The sequence below is a fragment of the Mastomys coucha genome, unplaced genomic scaffold (genome assembly GCF_008632895.1).
Source record: "Mastomys coucha isolate ucsf_1 unplaced genomic scaffold, UCSF_Mcou_1 pScaffold22, whole genome shotgun sequence".
NCBI lineage: Eukaryota > Metazoa > Chordata > Mammalia > Rodentia > Muridae > Mastomys > Mastomys coucha.
Genome location: NW_022196905.1, coordinates 166,351,096 through 166,374,525, shown reverse-complemented (window position 1 = coordinate 166,374,525; position 23,430 = coordinate 166,351,096). Strand labels below are relative to the sequence as shown.

General features: G+C 41.7%; 1 protein-coding gene and 1 non-coding gene across 6 annotated transcripts in view; one reads left to right on the top strand and one right to left on the bottom strand.

Moving 5' to 3' along the window:
* The window catches only part of LOC116069040 (disintegrin and metalloproteinase domain-containing protein 32-like), a 127,026-nt gene that overhangs the window by 13,085 nt on the left and 90,511 nt on the right, over positions 1-23,430 (top strand). For 4 of the 5 annotated variants that reach the window (XM_031339329.1, XM_031339327.1, XM_031339330.1 and 1 more), the window contains exons 2-9: positions 1,539-1,603; positions 9,665-9,726; positions 11,203-11,278; positions 12,173-12,249; positions 13,638-13,809; positions 15,908-15,976; positions 17,462-17,533; positions 17,732-17,898. In XM_031339329.1, the coding sequence (XP_031195189.1) occupies positions 1,539-1,603; positions 9,665-9,726; positions 11,203-11,278; positions 12,173-12,249; positions 13,638-13,809; positions 15,908-15,976; positions 17,462-17,533; positions 17,732-17,898 (760 nt within the window). The remainder of the gene's footprint in view (positions 1-1,538; positions 1,604-9,664; positions 9,727-11,202; positions 11,279-12,172; positions 12,250-13,637; positions 13,810-15,907; positions 15,977-17,461; positions 17,534-17,731; positions 17,899-23,430) is intronic. The other variant, XM_031339328.1, reaches the window with a different exon arrangement.
* Positions 1,309-1,412, bottom strand: LOC116071661. Its single transcript, XR_004111057.1, has one exon. It is a non-coding gene; the product is annotated as a U6 spliceosomal RNA (small nuclear RNA).

The window sequence follows — 23,430 nt, the reverse complement described above, 5'->3', positions numbered from 1 at the left end:
GGCAGAGGTATCTTAGATGGAACCTGGACACTGAGGGCACAGAATGTAGAACCTTGCCTATATCTGGGTGACTGAGAAGGGTGTGTGGAGGAGAGAATTGGGTGTACCCACCCAGATTTACCCTGGTGGAGACTGTGAAGGGTCCGGCCAGGCGCAGAGGTTTGTAGTTGTGACATTTTCAGTTTTAGCCTTTCTCTCCCCTTCACATGTTTGACCATTATCTACAGTGAATGTAAGGAAATTAGTCTGCTCATGTTTTCCTTTCTGTGCTATATACTTCCTGATAGTGGTGCATGCTATTGTATGTCTGCTATCATAAACCTTATCATTCCCACCACATGGCTGTGCTTCCCACAGCATTGCCATCTCCGCTCTGCTCCTCTCTAGACCTTTCAGTACAATATAGTCACAGTTATTGGGGGAAATTTGTCCATCTTTCTGACAGGTGCATGAAGGTTATTTTCTTGGGGAATTTGTTTATGAATAGCCACCTTCTCTTTGGTAGTTGAATGACAGTGTTGCTTAGCACAAATTTCTTGGATCCTCAATTTATTCATTTAAATGGAGTGTTTTAATATTGAAGGCCCTGGACCAGGCTGTTTCTCCCTCTTTGTGTCTGCCATAGTTTGTTTTCTAGAGCTGTGATAAACCCCATGAGCCAAAGGAACTCGGGGAAGAAATGGTTTATTTTAACTTACAGTTCTGCATCATAGTCCATCACTGAGGATGCATAGGCAGGAACTCACGGCAGGAACCCAGAGGCCGGATCTGAAGCAGAGGCTGTGGGGGGGGAAGCTGCTTGCTTACTGGCTTGTTCTCTCAGCTCATTCAACCTGCTTTTGATGCAAGAACTCTGCACCAATGTCCAGAAGTGGTACTACTCATGGTGGGTGTGGCCCGCTGACGTCAGCTGTCACTCAGGCAGATGTTGTGGGCCCCTTTCTTACTGAGGTTCTTCACTCAGACAACCCTAGCCTGTGTCAAGATGACAAAAGCCACAATGATATGTGACGTGTTTCCACTCACATTCCTGCTTGATTCTTGATTTTAAAAGCTCAACAATGTCATTAGACCACAGCTCACGGTTGATTCGTTATTATCCGTTATTCCCCAACAGGCCGGGCACTTTGTAGTCCATTACTTTAAATCTTTCATTTCAGCCAGATTTTCTTGAAGCGTGCCTCCAGTTGGTCTAATTTTGCCTATGTGTTCCTGTGAACAATAAGTTCTAGTGTGTTGAGTGCCTTCCTTTTGTTTTTCATGACCAATTTGTCTGTTTGTCAAAGTCAATGTTTTCAGTGTCTTGTTTTAAATATGGAACACTTCATGGATTAATATATCATGCTTGCATAGGGACCAGGCTAACTTCTCTGGCTAATTCCAGTTTTAGTTCATGGACTCCTGAAAGGAGCATTAGAATTTTCAAGGTAGCACGCAGTGGTAAGCCACTCATATTGGTTAAGCAAACCTTATGAAAGAAACTGAACATTTAGTCAAATTAAAGGGAAGGTTACTAAATGTTTTTTTTCTCTTTTCAGATTTTCAAAGTTCATTTCTAGAAATCATATTTCCAAAGAAAATTGAAGATAAAACAAACTCAGAAGTAAGAAACATTTTTTTTCACAATCTAATTATATAAAATTTCTTACTTCTATTGCATAGTTATAGAACACACAAATCATATTTAGTATTATATATATAAATTACTACTGATATTGAGTATAAAGTTTTCATGGTAAAAATAAACATATAAATTAAGATGGTCTATTCAAAAGCATTTGTCAATTCTTTATAGTATTTTAGCAGTTTACATATACAAAATAATAGAGAAAATAATGTTAAATGTCTCTTTTGACATTAAGAAGAATATATCTAGAGATCCAGGAGGAGACTAATTTTCTTCAAAATGACTGATTTTGTTAATACCCTTTAATAACAACCTCTTTCTCTCTGTACCTATAGTCCTCAAAGAAGAGAATTTTTATTTATTTATTTTATTAGATATTTTCTTTATTTACATGTCATATGATTTCTCCTTTCTCAGTTTCCCCTCCAACAAACAAACAAACAAACAAACAAACACAAGAACAAATCACTGTTGATTCCCCCCTTCCCATGCTTGCCACCCCACCCTCTCCCACTTATTGGCCCTGGCATTCCCCTACATTGGGGCACAGAACCTTCACAGGACCAAGGGTCCCTCCTCCCATTGATGATTTTACTTTGCAATCCTCTACTATACACATGCTGCCAGAGCCATCAGTCCCACCATGTATAGTCCTTGGTTGGTGGTTTAGTCCCTGGGAGCTCTGAGGGTACTAGTTAGTTCATATTGTTGTTTGTCCTAAGGGGCTGCAAACACTTCAGTTCCTTGGGTCCTTTCTCTAGCTCCTTCATTTGGGACCCTATACTCAGTTCCATGGATGGCTGTGAACCTCTACATCTGTATTAGTCAGGTACTGTCAGAGCCTCTCAGGAGACAGCTATATCAGTCTGGCTTGTCCTTCCTTCACTCTCTGCTCCATAGTTAGTCTCTGCAACTCAAAGAAGAGAATTTTTCTGCTCATATTTTAGAAAGCAAAGTAGTTAATTTTATTCAGTGATTTTTGGCGTTGGTAATTTGCTATGTTAAATGTCTTTAAGAGTTTTAAAGATCAACATTTAAATGTAACTGCCTCTAGGCAATAAATTTCTCTCTCTCTCTCTCTCTCTCTCTCTCTCTCTCTCTCTTCTCTCTCTCTCTCTCTCTCTCTCTCTGTGTGTGTGTGTTTCTTGCATCCTTCCTTGGAAGCTGCCCACCTTGTTTTGTGAGCCAGGTTCCCCTTCTGACCTGGAGCTGCTCAGTGAGCTCTAGAGAATCTGTCTTCATTTTCCCAGCACTGGGATTAGAAGCATGTGCCCATCCCAACTGTCATTTTAAAACGTGTGCTCTGGGATCAAACTCAAGGCCTCATGCTTGTGAGGCAAGTGCTTTGCTGGCTGAGCCATCTCTCTAGCACATGGTCAGTTGTCTAAAACATTTTCATCAGCATATATTGATTATACACAGTGATCTATTTCCTCCCCTGTCTCGTCCCAGTATTTTACTTCTTTTCCCAAGTAGTCCCCTCCCACTTTCACGTGGCACATATGACATAGGGCCCACTTCCTCGTATCCAGGCAACATGTTTGATTGCGCTGGCAGTTACTGAAGTACAGTTTTCATGCTGTAGAATTTATGCATGGTGATGAGCACCTTGATTGTGAAAATGCAGCTTGCAGACATGGCACATTCTACTTGTATAAAGTTTCTCTTGTCCTCAATATTCCCCCTTGCCCAGTTGTGGCTTACCTCTCTTTTTATCCCCAGACCCCAGCAACCATTGGTGATCATGCTTATTTTAATTAGATTTATCTGTTTGTAACAGCTATCGGGTCATAGCTTTCTTAAAACTACTACGGAGTACCATATTTATTTACCCATTAATCAATTGATGGACATATGGCTCATTTTCAGGTATTGGCTATTATGAAATTTTGTTTATGAATATTGGTGTTTACACACTCCTTTTCCTTCCTTTTGGTTACACTCTTTAGCACCGAGATAGATAAAATAGATAAGCTTGACTCATTTAGGAGCTACCATATAGTTTTCCACAGCGCGTGTTACCTGGCGATGTCTGCTGTCTTCCAAGGGTCCATCAGCTATTGCTGTACCTTTCATTCAAATGTCGATTCCGATCATTCATGCACTTTGTGTCTGGATTTGTTGAGCCCCACGCATCTATGGTATTTCCTTTGCAGTTCCTGTCTGGTGTATGAGTTGTGACATCCTTGCTCTAACTTATGGCTTACTGTTTGAGTGTTTCAAAGTAGTTGAAGTACAAACATTTGCAATTTTGATTCTATGGTTTGTCACATTTCTCTTTATGGGTCTTAGCCAGGGACCAGCCGTGGCATTCAGGTACTGAAGCGAGACGCGGAGTACATGTCAGACAAAGGCCAAAGACAGATGATCTCTGGCTCTGTAACTCTCTCTTGTTGTTCTAGGAGCCAGAAGCTGATGGCCTCTGGCAATTTAACTCTCACTTGCTATTCCATGACTAAAAAGCTGCTGGTTCCTGGCAATTAACTCCTGCTAATAATATCAGGGGGAAAGAATAAAAAAGCTTAGTTACCTGAGTTCTTTTCTCTTTAACTCAGGCCTCTTGCTGGTCAGGAGAGGAGCTTTGAATTCCTTAACTCTTCTTAAGCAAGAGAGAAAAAAGAGGGAAGGAAAGGAGGAAGGAAGAAGAGAAAAAACAGAAAAAAGAAAGAAAAAGAAAGAAGAAAGAAAGAAAGAAGGAAAGAAAAGTGTGTCTCTTTTCTTGAGACATACTGGTTTAAGAAGAGTAGGGCTAAAATGTCTCTTTATTATTGTTCTTAGTATTTATACTAAGGATAATTGATCACATGGTTTTCTAAGAACTTTTACGTTCCATTAGCTCATAATAAGTTTAAGGCAACAGTTCTTGTCATAGCTTGATAAGGAGTTACAGCAGAATTGTTTACATGACTCTCCAGTAAGATTAGTACCTGACCGGTATCTGTTTCTAGCTCCATAAGTTTATTATAAGTTTAAAGCAATAATTTTATATCATAAGTTAGCATGGTTTTGCCTAGAGACAAATCGTCTGCCTTGTGTCCCATTATTTTTAAGTCTTGTATAGATAGACTAGTCCATAATTTACATTTCTGTCCTTGCACCTGTAATAAATTGTCCAATTTATGACCCATAGTTACCAGATAGTGACCTCTTTCTTAACCTAGATGGAATGTTTTCCTTAATTGTAAATTTGTTCCAAGCCTGCTTTCTTTTCCTAGTGCAATTAGCCATTGACACTGAAGGTTTTACAGAACTCTATTTTCAGTTTTTATTCTGTAAGGGGTTTGAGACTACTTGTGTCAGTTTAGAAATTCTATAAAATCATTATCAGGAATTATGAAATTATCAATTTGTCCACACAGCATTATTACATGAAACTACATTTTCATATTGATTCTGCTAGAAATCTGCCCAATGGGATGGACTGGTGCCTAGTAATCATTAGGTTATGTAATAGTGGCAGAAAAGGCAGTGAGTGAGAAGCAGTCCTGGGATGAAATCTCTAAGGACCCTGCATCCCAAGGCTCACCCATCGCAGCTGTTGTAGTCAGTTGTAAACTTGGCACTCTGAGACAGTGGGTTCTCAGCTTGTGGGTTGTGACCTCTTTGTGGGTTGCATGGCCCTTCCACAGGGGTCACCTAAGACCATCACAAAGCACAGATATTTACATTAAGAGTCATAACAGTAGCATTTATGAGTCATTACAGTTAGGAAGTAGCAACCATAAAAATAATTTTATGGTTGGGGGTCACCACAGGATGAGGGACTGTTTTAGAGTTAGGAATGGCTGAGGACCACTGCTCTGGGAAGAGGAGCCCTCAAATGAGGAATTGCCTCCACTGTGTTAGCCTGTGGCCACATCTGTGAGGCATTTTCTTAATTGCTAATTGATGTAGGAGGGCCCCGCCCACTGTGGGCAGTACTACTCAATGGCTGGTGTGCCTGAGCTGTTTAAGAAAAGTAGCTCACTGTGAGCCTGGAACAAGCCGGTAAGCAGCGTCCTGTGGCCTAGTGGTCTCTGCCATAGTTTCTGCCTTGGCTTCCCTGGATGATGGGCTATAAACTGTGAGTTGAAGGAAACCCTGTTCTCCACGTTCCTTGTCAGTGTTTCTCTCTGAACAGAAAATAAACCAGGACAGGTCCATAGAGTGAGGGCATGGGCTTGGAACTGTGCGGACTGAGGCCAGGAGGTTCTGACCACACCAGGAGTAAAACCTCAGGTGGTTTGAAGGGAATGCAGAATTTTTTTTTTTTAACTTTAGACTTTTAAAAATATTTCATATGGCGATTATAGTGCATTCGGGAACCCAATCCCCCCAAACCACACTAGGAGGGCACTTTCCCTTACCCTCCCAACCCGCTTAAGGGGTCCCAAGGCTTAAGGTGGAGGAAGAGGAGCAAACCATCCATCCCAGGGACTGCCTTACCCTGCCTTACCCTCCAAGGGACTGGGGTGTAACAATTGGGCACAAGCTCCCATGTCCCACTGCTTGTGCACATATACATATTATATATGGCTCCTCACTAAGCTGGTCAATTCCTGGCAGAGCTCCTACTCAACAGCACTGAGTAGGACAGGGCAGGAGGGCTAGGCAGAGCTGGGCTGGGGAAGACCCTGAGAAGGAAGGAGGCCCTGACTACAGGACTAAAGGAGGGGGAAAAGTAGGCCCCCACCATGTCCATCTCCCAGTCTCTGGTAATTCTCAGGTCCCCTATAGCTGGGGACACTAGGTAGAGGAGGAAAGTGAGTGGTTGAGGCATGCTTTCCCATAGCCAATCCCAGGGTATAGTGACGGTCAGGATCCGAATAGGGTCTAGGTCCCTACCTCTCAAAGGCTGGGAGTGGGACTTCATTGCACACAATACTGTAGGAGGGCCACACTCAGGGAGTGTGCCGTGCTGATCACCCTGACCAGCAGGGAAGAAAGACTAGCACACCAGTTCCTTCAGGCAACAGTTTACTCAGGAGCTGTTAGTTACATGAGAATCAAGGGTGTGCCCGGAATGGTCCGTGAGTGCTGCTTAAATACCCTTCGTAGGACTGCCCATGAGCCCATACCACGTTTTGTGCCATCATTGGCTACAGCCTCATGACAAAAGATCAGGCCATTGGCAGGTGCAACCCTCTTGCCAAATAAGGACTTGTTTACTCCTTAGCAGAAGAATGGCAGGTGCCATCTTTAAGGCGCAGCAGCGCTCCACAAGGGAGTAGCGCCCAACCAGTCTGTATACAGAGATATTGCATTAAAAAGTGAGAACCTCATTTAAAATAATAATAAAAAAGCAATAAAAGAAACTAACAAAAAAAGAAGAAGGCCCATACAACAGAGGCAAGTGGGACAGGTGGCAAGCAGGCAGAGGATGCTCAGACCCAAGGCATCACTACCTTCTAGTCAAAGTCAATTTGAGAGTCTGGCCTGAGCTAGCTCCAAACCCCTGGTTGGCCATGGGGTAGTGGTCCTGGGAGAGGGTGATGAAGAGGGGGAAGGCCTAGCCTTAGTGTGGAAACCTGGCATGGCCATTCTGTCCACCAGTCACTACCAAGACACATCAAGCAAAGTAGTGGTGAGAGCTTTGTTAGCACTCAGCAGACAGGCCAATGATTAGGATGACAGGCCAGTAGTTTGGTGTTTGGGCAGGTGGCAGGGAACAAGTTGATGGGGAGTGTGGCTCAGGCAGGTAGGCAGGCAACAAGCAGGGAGGATTGCAGATGGGGGCTGCCCTGTGAGGGGTGTGGCATCCCTCCAGCTGCTGCCTGCTGGGGCCTTGGTCTGTGGCTTAAAACTTGGCTTAGAACTCAGTATCCACCACACAGAAAGCTGGCCTGCCTGTGTAAGTGTGTGTGTGCACCGTGTGTATGCAGGTCCACAGAGGTCAGATGAAGGTGTCAGATCCCTTGGAGTTGGAGTTCTGGGCAGCTGTGAGCCATCCACTTTGGGTGCTAAGAACTGAACTCAAGTCCTCTGGAAGAGGAACAAGTCTGCTTAACCTCTGAGCCATCTCTCCAGATGTTTGTTGTTGTTGTTTGTTTGTTTTGTTTTTGTTGGATCTGCCATGCCGCTTTGAATGAAACGGTCCTCGCAGACTCATATATTCATATATTGGAGCAGTAAAGAAAGGGATATTTCAAAACCCTAGAATAAAAGTCCAACCTATAAAATACTCGGTCCACAACTGGTGGAATGGTTTGGGGAGGACAGGATGTGGGCTTACTGGAGAAGTGTCACTGGGGGGGGGTGGGCTTTGAGGTTTCAAAAGCCCACACTATGCCAGTTCTCTGCCTTGTGCTTATCTGTTTCAGGATGTGCGCTCTCAAGGCCATCCCACACCATTCCCAGTTGGTTGCCTGCCTTGTGGTTGTCCGACTCCAGGGTGTGGGCTCTTGGGGTCATGCTACTGCTGCAGAGCGGTGCCTGTTTTCCTGGTGCTGTGCTAGTCATGGCTCGCCCTCTGAAGCTGTAAACCCCAGTGCACTGCAGCTGCTTTGCTCATGGCATCTGCACTGCCCTAGAAGATTAACTAAGACAACCACCATTGCTGTATGTCACAGATTTTATAGATTGCATTTTCATTCTAGGATTCTGAAATCCCTTTCTTTCCTGCTCCAATATAACCCACCAGTTATTTCAAACTCTATTATTTAGTCTCCATTTGTTTCTGTATGTAGTTCCTAAGTTTCCTCCTGCTGCAGACTTCTGCTCCATTCCATTGTGGTCTGTTGAGTTTCAAGACAATCGTATAATTTACTTTTGGATTTCCTTATTTTATGTGTAGGAGTGTTTGCCTGCACTTCCGCCTGTGTACCAAATGCATGCCTGCTGCCCACAGAGGTCAGAAGAGGGCGTCAGATTCCCTGGCACTGGAGTGATGGGTGTTTGTGGGCCACCGTGTGGCTGAGAATGAAACCTGAGTACTTTCAAGAGCAAGTGCTCTTCATCACTGCTGAGCTTTAGCTCCAGCTCTTTAGTTTGTATTTCTAAAGACTTGCTTTATTGTCTAGAAAGAAATGCATTTTGAAGGAAGTCTATTTAACGTGAGTACTGAATAAGTCCAAGACCCCGGGGCCAATGGGTTCTCTCTGGGTTGTGCGGTCAGGTCTGGTCCTGAGCTCCAGGATGAAGCCGAGGGCTTCTGCCAGGCCCACAGGCAGTCTTGTTTTCCCTGTGGTTTGGTTCTGCACACATGGTGAAAGCCTATTTGGCTCCTGGGTAAGGTCCATCTAGAATCTCAGTCTGAAGATGCTAACCTGAAGCTGGGAGCCACCGGATTCTGCCCGGCTCTGGGTTCTCAGCCCTGGACCTGGTATTCTACTTGAGTATGAATGTCTGGAATTAACTTCTTCCGTCTCTGAACCAGGGGGCCTCTCCACACCACGAGACCTGCACTTGTGTAAGGTGTGCTGTGAAGTAGGTATCTCTTCCTTCTTCTTGGATTATAATGAGAAAGCCAGGTACGGAAGCCTGCCCCTGCTCTGGTTTCCTTGACCTTCTGGAGGGTCTTGTTCAGCCGTCAGCTTGCCCTCTTCCCAGGAGCAGAACTTCTTAGTCACTGACAGTAGGCATTCACCGGCGGCATAAATTTAACATTCTTGTTCGACAAATTGCCTGTGGCCTCCATGCACGAAGCTTGCTCTAAAGCATCGTTGCGTCTCCATTTATCCTGCCAGTGGAGGGAATGTGTGCTCCGTGCACAGTGACAGCACAGGCGAAGAGTTGTTACTGGCAACCACGATGCCCACAACGGAGTGCTTCCAGCTTCCACGATGCTACGAAGAGACTTTGGACAGCACGGGCTCTTCTGTCCCAGGGGTTTAAGATTCACTGCCATGGAGTTGTCTAATGCTGTGCAAATCAAGAGTGACTTGTCTGTGTGCTAACGAGTGGGTTATATGAAAAGTTAAATGTTTTCAATGTGTTATTGCAGATTTTTAACATAGGCAGTGTACTGTGATTTTCTGAGTTGTCTGCTGAGGTTGGTTGATTCTTGAGTTGCTTCTTCTCCAAGGCTGTCCTCACTCTCCGTTTTTCTGGCCTCTCTAGGAACAGATATCCTATGTTATTACAATAGACAACATGCAGTACACTGTGCACCTCCAGAAAAGGTAGATTTTTTTTCTTATTCTTTAGCTTGGTATTTCACTTTATTTCTTTGAAATTGTTTACCTGTAAACAGCCACGGAGTATCAGCAACGCTACAGCTCTTGTTAGTATTGTCTGCTGTCTCTATTGTTTTTACCGCTACTGAAATGAACAAAATACGACTAATAGAGGTAGGAATAAGTTTCCAATGCGAGAAGGATAGCGGCATACCTGGGTGCCATGGAAACACATAAGGATGATGGGTAATACTGGAATGCAGGAAGTGAATATACGCTGACAGGAAGAGAGCAGGGGGAAGGGTGAGCTCATGAGAAATGGCACCCAGAGAGTCATGGAGAGTCAAAGCCTTGCAGCCACTGTTAGCCTTAATTAAGCTCAGCTGACGCTCAACCTCACCCCCTAGGGCATGTGCGAGGGCAGGCACCATTGCTAGCCTTTGTGTGACCAGGCTCAGGGGAGAACTGGAAGCTGCAGAATGGGTGGTCACTAAGTTGGAGGAAGTGTGAAGGGAGGAAGTAAAATGGAAGCAACAGAGTATGTGCAGAAGGTGGGGCTACAAGAAGGCTGGGCTTAGCCTTGAGTTCCAGCGCAGAGGCTAACCATAACAGGACTTAATTTTCTTCAAACACATTATCAGAACCATACATATTCATATATTATATATTATGTACAGTATATTATATATGTATTATATATTACACATTTTATTTTATATATCTTAATCATATACAATATACTCATATAATAATAAAATGCATAATAAATATATAATACAATATATTTAATATATCAATATATTATATATTATATAATTATAAATATAAATATCTTTAAAATATATAATAAATAAAAATAAAAAATATTTAATATTATATGTCATACATGTTATGTTATACATTATATAATATATACTATATCTAAATATTATATAATAGATATAAATAAATTATGTGTAATATAATATATAGTAATCAATGTTTATATCATAATATAGGTTAGAATAAAGGAGCAGAAAATTCTCACAATCCTCCATCCAGTTTCTATGTAAATAGGAAAGTGGCTTTACCCCTCTTGCAGCCTCTTGTCTTCATTAAAGGAGCTAGTGGGTTGGAGAGCTGGCTCAGTGGTCAGAGGAACCCATTAAGTTGGGGAAATTATTTTGAGTAAATGTGTATTACTTTGTATGTAGTGTAATATATGTCAAAGGAAATGCTGCCCCCACGTCAAAAGTTGCCTTTTTCTCTGAAGCTCGGGAGAGTAATTTAGTTTTTAAGACCCTCTAGTTTCTGCCCTTACTTCTGTAGCTGGTATGTCCCCAGAGCATGCTCAAGTTAATGGGCATGGCTATGTTCCAATAGTTTTATTTACAGAAACATGGGGTGGGGTAGAGTTTACTGATGGTTGCTCTGTTGTTTCTTGAAGAGTAACTCAGAATTCTCTCTCTCTCTCTCTCTCTCTCTCTTTTTTTTTGTACTTAGATATTTTTTAACAAATCATTTTATGGTTTATATGTATAACCAAGGATCTACGAGCTTTCATTCTTCAAACATTCCGGTAAGATTGAAGTTATTTTATGAATTTTCAAAAAACTTTAAAATAACTGAGTGGTTGGTTTCCCAACATACAAGGCTCTCAGGATCCATCAGGGAATATACTTAGGGTACTTACTGCTTGGTCACGGAGTTCCTCCTACATCTAGTTGACTGAGGGCCGGCTGTCCACGGGTACAGCCTGTAGACTATTACTCCACCCGTCCTCCCCGAGAACATGGATATAAATGAAAGTGACATGAGCAGACTAAGGACCTAAGAGCACAGAAGCACAGATCAAAACCCCTCCCACCCATTGCCGGCTGCGCACATGCGCACATCAGTCCTCCTGTGCTCTGCATGTGTTCTCTGTCCCTTGGCCAACCTCGCCGTTCAGACCTGAGAAGTCTGAACGCTTGATTTATTATCGAGTAAAGCCATGCGCTGAAATATTTTAATATGGATGTGTGTTTTCTGCGTATTTACTTCCCTTTGGGCTTCCCTCTTCTGGAAGTGTGTTGTCTAGTGAATGCGTGCCGAGCACAGTCCCTTCCTGTCCCCATCACACCACCTCCGTGCCTCTGCCCTTGCAGGTGGCACACTTTGGGTTGGCATGGCTCCCTAGTCCCCCTTTCCTGCCCCACTTGGCCCTTTAAGCTTCCAGAGTCTTAAAATATACCCTTCTCTAGGCGGCACATCGTGGTTTTTCAAGGTTCCCAGGGCTTTTAGTTGATGTCTTAAATCCATACATTGGGAAAAAAAAATTCTGGAGACTCTCTGAGTATCACTTTATGCGTGCCGTTGCGGGTTGTGTATTTGTGCACAATATCCAGCCAGTTGTGTCTAGTTTCAAAGCAGGAAACTGTTGGAAAGTCTTGCCACTTCTTCAGTAACCAGTTTACTCTTTCTCCCCCCCCAGGCTCAGTGCTATTATCAAGGACACATCAAAGGCTATCCAAACTCGATTGCCACCCTCAGCACGTGCTCTGGACTGAGGTCATTCATTTTCTCCCACTCGGGCTGTGATATTTGGCCACGCGAATGTAATTCCACCGCCGTTCATGCCCAGCTGGGGCAATTTTCACACAGGCTGCTTGCTCAGTGACATCTTTTCTCCAGGCAGGGTCCCAGTGCTCTGGGATCTCTCTCCCCCTTACTTTGCATGCCAGAGATGATTTTTAATATTTGGAGGGTTTAGATGTCCTTCTCTTAACAACAGAAGTGTTAATGGAATGTTCTAGGTCGAAGGGGCAAGGTTACAACAGAAATGTTAATGGAATGTTCTAGGTTGCAGGAGCAAGGTTTAAGGTAGCTTATTTATCTTTTTCAGCAGATAGAAATTGTACACCCACCATGTATCTTACAGTTTGGAGACAAAAAGTAAAATAAACATGAATGAGTCTTGCTTTCCCTTGTGAAAATTATCTTTATAGCAAGGAGGCAAGTCACATCATTGTAATTATTAATTAAATTCTCTTCTTTTTTAAGAAATAATAACAAAGTCAGGCAGTGGTGGCGCACGCCTTTAATCCTAGCACTTGGGAGGCAAAGGCAGGCAGATTTCTGAGTTCGAGGCCAGCCTGGTCTACAGAGTGAGATCCAGGACAGCCAGGGCTATACAGAGAAACCCTGTCTCGGGGAAAAAAACCCAAAAGAAATAAGAACAAAGTGTTATTATTTGGTTTCTTCTTTTCTGTTTGGAAGGGTTCAATCTTGGCAGCATTCTCCACCTCTGTTTTTAGTGTACATTTTTGTTATTCCAAATGTTTTCTAAGCTTCCTGTAAGGAACCTTGAAATTCAAACCTGAAACTATTTTCTCAGATAGCAGTAACATACTAGGCTACCTCAATTCAGGGAAGCAGAAGGCTGCACACTGATCAGCTCTTCAGAATCAGGCTTTTGGTTTCTTATTCACACTATATACCCAACAAAAATGAGTTAAGTATCATTTTGCAAACTCTGCCACATTTTATTTTCCTTAGTCAAACTGCTGATGTACATTTTCTAATTATAAATGCTCTGTGATCTGTTTTTCAAGCTCTGCAAACTAGAGAGAAATTTATTAACATTCAGGTTACTGTACTGTTACATAGTCCCTGATTGAAGCATGGGCAAGTTATTGATTACTGTCACACTGTGCCCCTAAAAAATTTAGAGCTGGTTTCATTAGTCTTATAGCTAACAAAAAAGAGGAGAAAAGAAATAGAAAGTTGGATTCTTGTGTTAGAGAAATTATTTTTCTCTTCAAAGCCATCCCTAAGATTCTGGAACAAAATACTGGATGAAAACATTACACATCTTTTATCATTTTAATGGATGTTACCAGAATGTCAAAATATAGAGTTCTAAAAAGCACCTAACAGTTTTATTCTTAATGTTGTAGAGGATTCCTGCAGTTTGAGAATGTGTCCTATGGAATTGAGCCCCTGGAATCTACAGCTACATCTCAACACATTGTTTATAAGCTAGGGAGCGAAGAGAAGGAATTGATATTTAACAAAAACAGCAGAAACATAGAGATGCCAACAAACTATAGCATTTTAATCAACAAAAAGGTGAGTGTTGTATATTTCATTGCTTCCAAAGCACTTATCTAGTTTGAATTAACTTAAAGAAGTATGATGTAATAAGGCCATTTCTTATGGTTTTATTAAACTAATGTAGGACAGAGAGGTCACAGAGGCACATCCTGCACCACCCTGTGCTCTTGTACAAGTGGTTATTTATGTTAGCATAGTCTTTGGTCACGATCCACTTCTCCTTCAGACCTATACTTATGAAGAACAACTGTGTCTTTATTTGACGTGTGCCCTGAACAATCTTATCTGGGTGTGCCTGACAGTTCCATTAGGGACATCTCAATAATAAGGTGGGAAAGAATTGGTGTCTCCCTCTGACCTTCATGAAAAGGAGCATGCTCTGTCTGTCTTTCCAGATTTGAGTCTTTCTGTCCATTCTTCTGAGTCTTGGGAGAAGGAGATGTGATATATTTACCCAGTGTGTGAAGTGTCCACTCCTTACCTCTTTAGACAGATCTTTATTTGTCAGCTATTAGGATAACCATGCCTATGTGTTTCTTAGTTCGGTTTGCGTGAAATATATTTTTTCCATCCTTTTTACCTTAAGGTGATGTCTTAGAAGCAAAAAGATAGATCTTGTTCTCTAATCCAGTCTGTTAGTCTGTGGGGGAATGGAGACCGTTAATTTTTAGAATCATTCCTGAAGAGGTGTATTAATTACTGTCACGTGGTTGATTTTATTTTTTTTAAAGTGGGGAGCTGTACCTGGAAGTCTATGATCCTCCTTGGCAAGCAACCACAGGGCTTTGGGGTGATCTGAATGGTGGAAGGCTGGGAACATGGAAGCAAGGACCCAACATCAAATCTAGGGGCCATGTGGGAGCAGATGGAGAGTCCCTGGGTGCAAAGGGGTTGTGATAGGGCTAGTCCGAAAGGGAGGGAAAAGGCCAGAGCTCTTGTGGTCTGAGGCTCACAGTGTTTGGGTATAGCCATAATGCTTATTCGGGTTATTTGTGGCAGCTTCTTGGACTTGACACTTGTTGGCACAAAGCCCCAAGGTTTGCCAGGGCAAGAGACTTAGCAGCATTTTGAGGTCTTCTGAAGCTTGTGTCTCGTCTTGGGCCCCTGTGTGACCTTCTAGATTTTCTAGCGTAGATGCCTGAGATTTTCCAAAGCCTTTTTTCCCCCCATTCCCTCCTTATCATCCTCTTTCCCATGTTGTCCCACAGCCTGCCCTCTGTCTCTTATTGTAGACAGCGGCTGATGTGTTCACCTTGAGATGTGTTTTACAAACGTCTTCCACAGAGTCTATTCTGTGAAAGCTCCAAGGAGGAGGAATTGAATAGCTCTTTGTGTAAGCCCTTTTTTTTGGAAGGCAAGGGACATAGCTATCATTCACCGAGAACAATTTGGCATTGCCCTCTCTGGTACCAATAAGCCACACAGAGAAACGTGAACCACCACTCTGATCGATGCCAGCGAGCTGTTTCCATGGTAGACTTTCACTGAAAGTTGGTAGCTGTTTTGGTTTCCTGTTTTTCACTAAAGCTACGAGTTACCTCAGTCCCTAAGAGTGTCTTTGTCTCTTGCTGTGTGGTATGCTGGCAGGATATGCATGAGCTCATGCTCCGAGGGCACGCATGGCAGTCAGAGGCGGCCCGGACTGAGCATCTCCCATCCAGTTACTGACCAGCAGCTCTGAGGAGGAGCCAGGGGAAGCTGACTCACCTCTTGCGAGGTGTCACAGTCATGTCGCAAAGAATGAGGCTACAGAAAGGAATGATGCACAACTGTAGTTTCTTAGTCTTCAACATCTTTACAATCTCTAAATTAGTTTAATCCAGTCTGGCATTCAGAGTCAATAGGTGGTGAAAGCACAGGGGTGCTTCATTCCAACTTTAGTATAGGAGGAGTTGACAAGTCGGAAGCCGTTGATTAACTGGGTGACTGCGTAATCAATGTCCTCGTTACTAAATTGGATACTATCACACCTAAGCATGACACAGCAGCTTTCCCAACTGTACAACCCCTCACTAGTGCTAGCCATGAGCGTTCCCCTAATAGCTTTAGCAAAGAATTCCAAGTAAATACGTTGCAAAGACTTAAATGTTTGTGTGCTTTTGTTTCTTTCTAGCCAAAATCACCTTTTAAACATGCGCTTCCCCTCTATCTAGAGATGAGTATTGTGGTGGACAAAACATTGGTACGTGTTTTTGCTTTTCTTTTATGGGCTTGGTGTGGAACTGCGGAGTTGACTGCGAGTTGACTCAGCAATCAAGAGCGCTTGCTCCTCTTCCAGAGGAGGCCCAGGTTTCAGTTCCAGCACCCGTGGGATGACTTGCAATCCTCTGTAACTGTAGTCCCAGAGGATCCAGTGCCCTCTTCTGACCTCTGAAGGGTACAAGGCATGTGGGTGGTGTACAAGCATACAAGCAGGCAAAATACTAAGATACAGTGAAATTAATAATAGTAATCTAAGAAACATTTTTTTTTTAAAAAAGAGTTTCAAAATGTTGACATGCTTTTGGTGTCCTTCTTGAATATTTTGTGTGAATGTATGATGACCCAGGCTAGAAGGAACTGGAATATTCCAGTCTTCTCACTTCCCATCATAGATGGAGCAGTGTAACAGTTTGCTAACTGAAAACCAAATAGTCGAGACCACCTTATTAAGAGTCAATTCCAGCAAGCTTGAAGAGCAAGAGGGTGGGCTAAAAGTCCAGAGAATGTTCAGTCCTATAATGTTTTGCTGGCAGCAGTGGCTGGCATACTTGTGTGTGCTGCAGTGAGACATAGGTGTTGGCTGCTGTCCCTCCCCCACTCCACTGTTTCCTGAGAGGAAGGCGTCTCTAGATCCTTGACTCCTGTCTTAGTTAGGGTTTTACTGCTGTGAGTAGACACCATGACCAAGGCAACTCTTGTAGGGACAACATTTAATTGGGGTTGGCTTACCGGTTCAGAGGGTCAGTCCATTATCATCAAGATGGGATCATGGCAGCATCCAGGCTGGCATGGGGTTGGTAGAGCTTAAGAGTTCTACATCTTCATCTGAAGGCTTCTAGAAGACTGGCTTCCAGGCAGCTAGGATGAGGGTCTTAACACTCACGCCCACAGTAACACAATTCCTCCAAAAAGGCCATACCTACAAATGGTGCCACTCTCTGGGCCAAGAATATTCAAACCATGACAACTCCCATAAACAAAATATTACATGGCTTTTAGGATAAATGTATTTTCCAGGTTTTGGTCTGATGGTGCATATTTGATTATCACCCTGTGTAATATCACAGAGATATAAATAATACACTAGCAGTTCCAGTCTTAACATTGTAGAGCTCGATAGGAATCCAGAATTGAAGTCAGAGGTAAGAAGATTTGAAGGAGAACAGGTCAATAGTTGATTTAGACTCCTGGGAAAGGCCAGAGGAAGTGTTTAAAATGATGGGGCCTACAAGATGTCATCTGGGTCAATCCATATTCAATACTCTGTGTGTGTGTGTGTACATGTTTTTGTGACTGTGTATGTATGTACACAATTGTGCTCTGTAATAGTCTTACATTGGGAATTGTGTATCTTATTTGAAACATTGAATTCTATATTATCCTCAAACTTCAGATAATAGATATAAGTACCCAAACCATCATACAAAAATAATATTTTAACTACAAAATTATTTCTGTTTTTTAGTATGATTACTTGGGCTCTGACAGCATGATTGTAACAAATAAAATCATTGAAATTATCAGTATTATAAATTCAGTAAGTATTTTCCCTTTTATGCCAGATTTTTTTCATCTTGAAATGATCATTCATACCAACTTGATGTGGCATTTCTGAATAATCAAGCCATTTGTATAAAGAGAGTGTGGATTTGTGAAAAATTGAACATATTTTCTGGGATAGGACATTATAAAACCAGAGAGATTAACTGTGCATATTGATCTCTTCTGTTTTTAGGTGTTTGCCCAACTCAAGGTTACGATTGTGTTGTCCTCATTGGAGTTGTGGTCAGATAAGAATAAGATTCCTACAGTTGGTGAAGCAGATGAATTATTGCATAGATTTTTACAATGGAAGCAGGCCTATCTTACCCTAAGACCTCATGATGTTGCATATCTATTCATGTAAGAATTTTTGATACTCTATAAAGAAAACAAAAGACGTGTGCTATAGCTTAATCCAGGGAGCTGTTACTCATTTCTGATCATGCATGTGCTCTATTCGTGCTTTCTAACTGCCAGGCCATAGACATAGTGTGAATGACATTTGTTTCCAAGCATATTAATATTTTATAAAACAACTGGCTGAGATTTTCAGAGCTCTACCCATTTTCTGACTCTTGAGAGCCTGCTCTATGTCACAGCAGAGTCCAATGGTTCTCAAACACTGAGACAGAGTCAGGAATCATCCAGGAAAGTTTATATGTTGGTTATACAGTTGGCAAAGGCAAATGTGAAGTTATTCAAAAGTATTTATATGAATGGATATTCTCTGATTAAAATGTTTAAAGATGATAAATGGCAGCTATGCATTTATGGTTGTTCACATAAGATTTGCTAGCAATGTACAGCAGATGTCTTCATATGTAAGTATCTCTAAACATATGCAACTCAACTAATTTTGAAATAGTATAAAGGGGGATACAATTTGATTTTCTGTCACATACATAGACCAGCACTGTGTCACAATTTGCCCTGTAAACAACTTTTTATAGAGTTCCTACAGGGATTTAAGCAATTTAATCCATTTGGATAGACTGATATTTTCAGTGTCATGTATATTTTTATTACGTAGAACATTTCATTCAATGAGTATGGATATATCTCTACATTTTTTTCAAATAATTCTTCTAGTCTACTGGAAAACTTCCAGTTTTTTTTCTGGAGTTCTTCCATAAGTTTGGTATTTACTTCTAGGTCTATTATTTTTGCCAATGTTAATATTTTCATGCTCTAATGTATGCTATAGATATCCAGAAATGCAGTTATTTTCCATAAGTACTGCTTTGGTCCTATTGCTGTGAAGAGACACCATGATCACGCAGTCCTTATAAATGAAAGCATTAAATTGGGACTGGCTTACAATTTCAGAGGTTCAACCCATCATTGGGGGAAGTTTGGAAGAATACAGGTAGACATGGTGCTGGAGAAGTAACTAAGAGCTACATCCTGACCTGCAGGCTGCAGGAAGAGAGTGGAGAGAGAAAGGCGGGAGACTGGGCCTGGCTTGAGGTTTTGAAACCTCAAAGCCCACCCCCAGTGACACACTTCCTCCAACAAGGCCACACCCTCATCCTTATAATCTCTTCAAGTAGTTCTACTTGCTGGTGGCTAAACATTCAAATAAATGAGCCTATAAGGGGCCATTCTTATTCAAATCACCACAAGTACTAAATTATTACTATTTTTTTGTTATTGGCTTTTTGAAAGATGTTTTGAAATTATAAATATAATTACCTAAATTCATGTTTTTACATGCACAGTCTTTCCTTCATATTACAAGTTTTTACCTTACAGACATAGGCATAGAGGGTGATTTCCAGGTACTCCCTTCAGCTCCATCACTATTATTAACATTTTGCACAGGGTGGTTACATAAGTTACAACGTATGAAACAATAATAATTCATTATTAACTGAAATGCATGGCTTACATTAGGGCTTGTTCTCTATTGTATGAACTAATTATTAATACTTAGTTAATAATATGTCCTAATTTTTTCACACTTATTTATCAACTTGTGTGTACATGTGTGTGTATGTACATGTGCATGTGTGTATGTGTATGTGTACATGTATGCCACAGGTTGCATGGGAAGGACAGTGGGTAACTTTCAGAAGTCAGTTCCTTCCTTCTGTCATGTGTATTCCTGGGAGCTCAGGTGGTCAGGTATGAAGCAAGTGCCTTGTCTACTGCGCCATCTCATGGCCCCAGTGTTTTCTAATCCTTTCGCATGTAAAATCATATTATTTGAGTGTTACAAGTTTTATTTCTTTGACTGGGTTACCATGTCCTAAGATTGTAGTGAGCCAAAGTCAGGGTCATCTTGTGTTATTCTTGATCTGAAAGGAAAAACCTTGGCTTTCTAAGATTAGGAATACTATTCATGATGTAAAATCTGTGTAAAATCTGCTTTGCCTCCCATTTTAACCATCATGGCCACATGTTAAACTTTACCAAATGACTTTTCATTGGGAATCTGGCAACGGTTTTTGATTTCCGGATTACTGGCGCCACCTTGAGTGGGTTTGCTAATGCTCGCTTCTGACTCTTTGTTTTCTGCACATAAGTTTCTCCATCATTCATCTTTGCATCTAAAATAATGGAACTTTTCAACTAATGTTTACTCCTTTTTTTTTTTTTGGTCTTCTAGGTAGCATTTTTTCCAAGTTCATAATTTTCATAATCATAACTGTAGTTAAGATATCATCGAGGATAATGTATCTGTTTCTCAGTGATTGTGTCTGGAATTTGGCTGTAAATAATGGGTTAATGACAGTCATGTTTCATAGTAGGCTGTCACTATGGCTTTGCACACGGCCTTTTAAGACGTGTTTACGACAAATCTATGAACTATCTATTTTTACTAAAGACTTCAGAGTCCCCTCCTCTAACCATGCACCCCACACTCTATCCTGCATTGCTCTCCTACAGGGAGGGAAGTGCTTTCATTCTGAATTCCCCCCGGGGCAGCAGCTTTCCTTCCTCACTCTGTCTTTGTCCCCCGTCTGTTTTTTTAGCCCCTAATATGGCCGGTCGATCCTGCTAGCCAGATTGTTTATGTGGTATCCTACCTCTGCATTCCGGGATTGGAGTTACAGGCCGGCTGTCATGCTCTCTGGCATTTATGTGGAGACCGAAATTTGTCCTCTCTCTCTTTGAGTCTGAAAGCTTCTATCCTTTTCCTTCTTCTCATACCTGTGGATCATGTAGCTGGCCTGTCTTCTAGGGTTTAGTGTTCTGTGGTAACTTCTGAGTGCCAGGATATTCTAGTCTTGTTTTCTCTGCTCTTTTCAGCGACCCTATCAATTCTTTTCTGTCATGGTTCCAGGTCCATCCATTTGTACAGTGCTCTTGCTTCTTAGCTTCATTTAGTTCTACTCAGTTTTTTATTATTTCTTTCTTTCTACTAAGTCCGGGTTTCATTGGTTTTTCTAGTTCTTTGAAGTACAATGTTAGGGAGTTGATTGGAAATTTTAAAATTTTATTTTATGTGCCTTTGACTGCCCTGTTTTTTATTCCACTTACATAGAATGCCTTATAGTACTCCTTTGTTTTCTGTCTGTATTCCTAGAGGTGAAGTGAGATTCTTGTGAGTACCATAGAGTTGGGTGTTGTATTTTAATTCAGCCAATCACTGACTTGATTTTGAGAATTTGAGCCATTTACATTTAAAGCAATTACTAGGGAATAAAACCTAACTTTATGGTTAAGTAATTTTCCTCTCATTATGTGCTTTGATTCCTTGCTTACTTTTTCAGTTTATATGTTAAACATTTTTGCTTTGTGGTTACCACAAAGCCTTTAAAATTCATCCTTTGATTATAGCAAGCAGATTTGAAATAATGGTTATTTAGCATCGAGGAAAAAGTAGAAGAATAACAGAAAAAGAGAGAAAACCCCTTGGTACTTGTACTATTTTTCCCCCATTTCTTTTCTTTTTCTTTTTTTTAAGACTTACTTATTTATTTTATGTATATGAGTACACTGTTGCTGTCTTCAGACACACCAGAAGAGGACATCAGATCCCATTACAGATGGTTGTGAGCCACCACATGGTTGCTGGGAATTGAACTCATGACCTTCAAAGAGCAGTCAATGCTCTTAATTGCTGAGCCATCTCACCAGCCCTCTCCCCCATTTCTAACCTTTGATTCTCCTTTACTCTTCCCATGTTGTCTAGGTCTTGATATATTATACTCTTCAAGTTATGTGTGGCAGGTTTATGTCCTGTGTCTATGGTAGCACAGAACTTTGAATTAACTGGATGCTTACCCTTTTTTTAATTGATCATTTAATTTATTTACATTTCAAATGTTGTCCCCCTTCCCAGTCTCCCCTCTGCAAATCCCCACTCCCCCTTTATGCCTCTAAGAGGCTGCCCCACACCCTGACTCCCACCTCATCCCTGTGGCATCCTTTTTTGCTGGGGCAACAAGCCCCCACAGGACCAAGGGCCTCCCCTCCAATTGATGCCAGATAAGGCAACCCTCTGTTACATATGTGGTGGGAGCCATGGATCAGCCCATGTTTACTCTGGTTGGTGGTTTAGTCCTTAGGAGCTCTGAGGGATCCAATTAGTTGATATTGTTGCTCTTCCTGTGGGGTTGGAATCCCTTTCAGTTCCTTAAGTTCTTCCCTTTCTCTTCCATTGGGATCCCCAGGCTCAGTTCAATGGTTAGCTGTGAGAGTATGCATCTGCCTTAGTCAAGTGCTAGCAGAACCTTCCAGAGGACAGCCTTACTGGGCTCCTGTCTGCAAGCAGTTCTTGGCATCAGAAATTGTGTCTGCGGATGGGATGGATCCCAAGGTAGGGAAGTCTCTGGATAGTCTTTCCTTCAGTCTCTGTTCCATTTTTTGTCCCTACATTTTCTTTAGACAGGAACAATTCTGGGTTAAAATATTTGAGATGGGTGGATGGCCCCTTCCCTCAACTCAGGGCCATACCTATCTAGTGGGGATGGTCTCTTTCTTCAGGTTCTATCTATCCTCTGTTGGGTATTTCAGCTAGTGCCATCCCCATTGGGTCCTGGGAGCCTTTCCCATCCCTGGTGTTTGATGTAATGGTTCCCTCGTTTTTCCCCTCCCCCACTGGTACATAGTTCTATTCATTCTTCTGGCTGTCTAGAGTTCTCTCCTGTCTCTTCCCATACCTGAACCTGAAACCCACTCCCACCCCCCACTTTTTTCCTGGATGCTTACTTTTATCTCTGAGTTCTATATATGTTGATGTTTCCTTCGTATTCATATCTTCCTCATTTAGCTTGAAACATTCCCTTTAGCATTTCTTATAGAGCATGCTTGTTGGTAGTAATCTTCCCTGGCTTTTGTGTGCCCAGGAATGTCTACTTCTTATCTCTAAGCATAACCTCACCAGCTATAGTACTTTTGATTCACAGTTCTCTCCTCCAGCACTCTGGATATGTGATGTCACCCTGTCTTAGCTTGTAAGGCTTCTATCTGCTTGAGAAATTACCTGTCAGCAGAAAGGGATCCTTCATCTGTTGTTGCTTTGAGAATCGTCTCTTAGTCTACACTCTTTAAAAGCCATTGATCTGTATCTTAGGAAAGAATTGGTTGTATGAATCTGACTGGTAACTTGTGACTTGTAGTTTACTTCAATTTTTAGTTTGGAATTTCTTTGAAAAAATCATTACCTCTTTGAATAAGCTTTACCCTCTTGGTATTCTCAAGGTCCCTCCAGTCCCATTACTCATAATACTTATACTTTCAATGCCATCAAAAATTCCCCTAAATTTCCTTCATTCTTTTCCCTTTGTTCTCTTCAATGTGTTTTTAAAATAGCCTGGTATTGAGAACATTTCATTTCATTTCTTTTTTTTTTTAAAGTTATTTACTTTATTTATTGGAGTACACTGTCACTCTCTTCAGACACACCAGAAGAGGGCATCAGATCCCATTACAGATGGTTGTGAG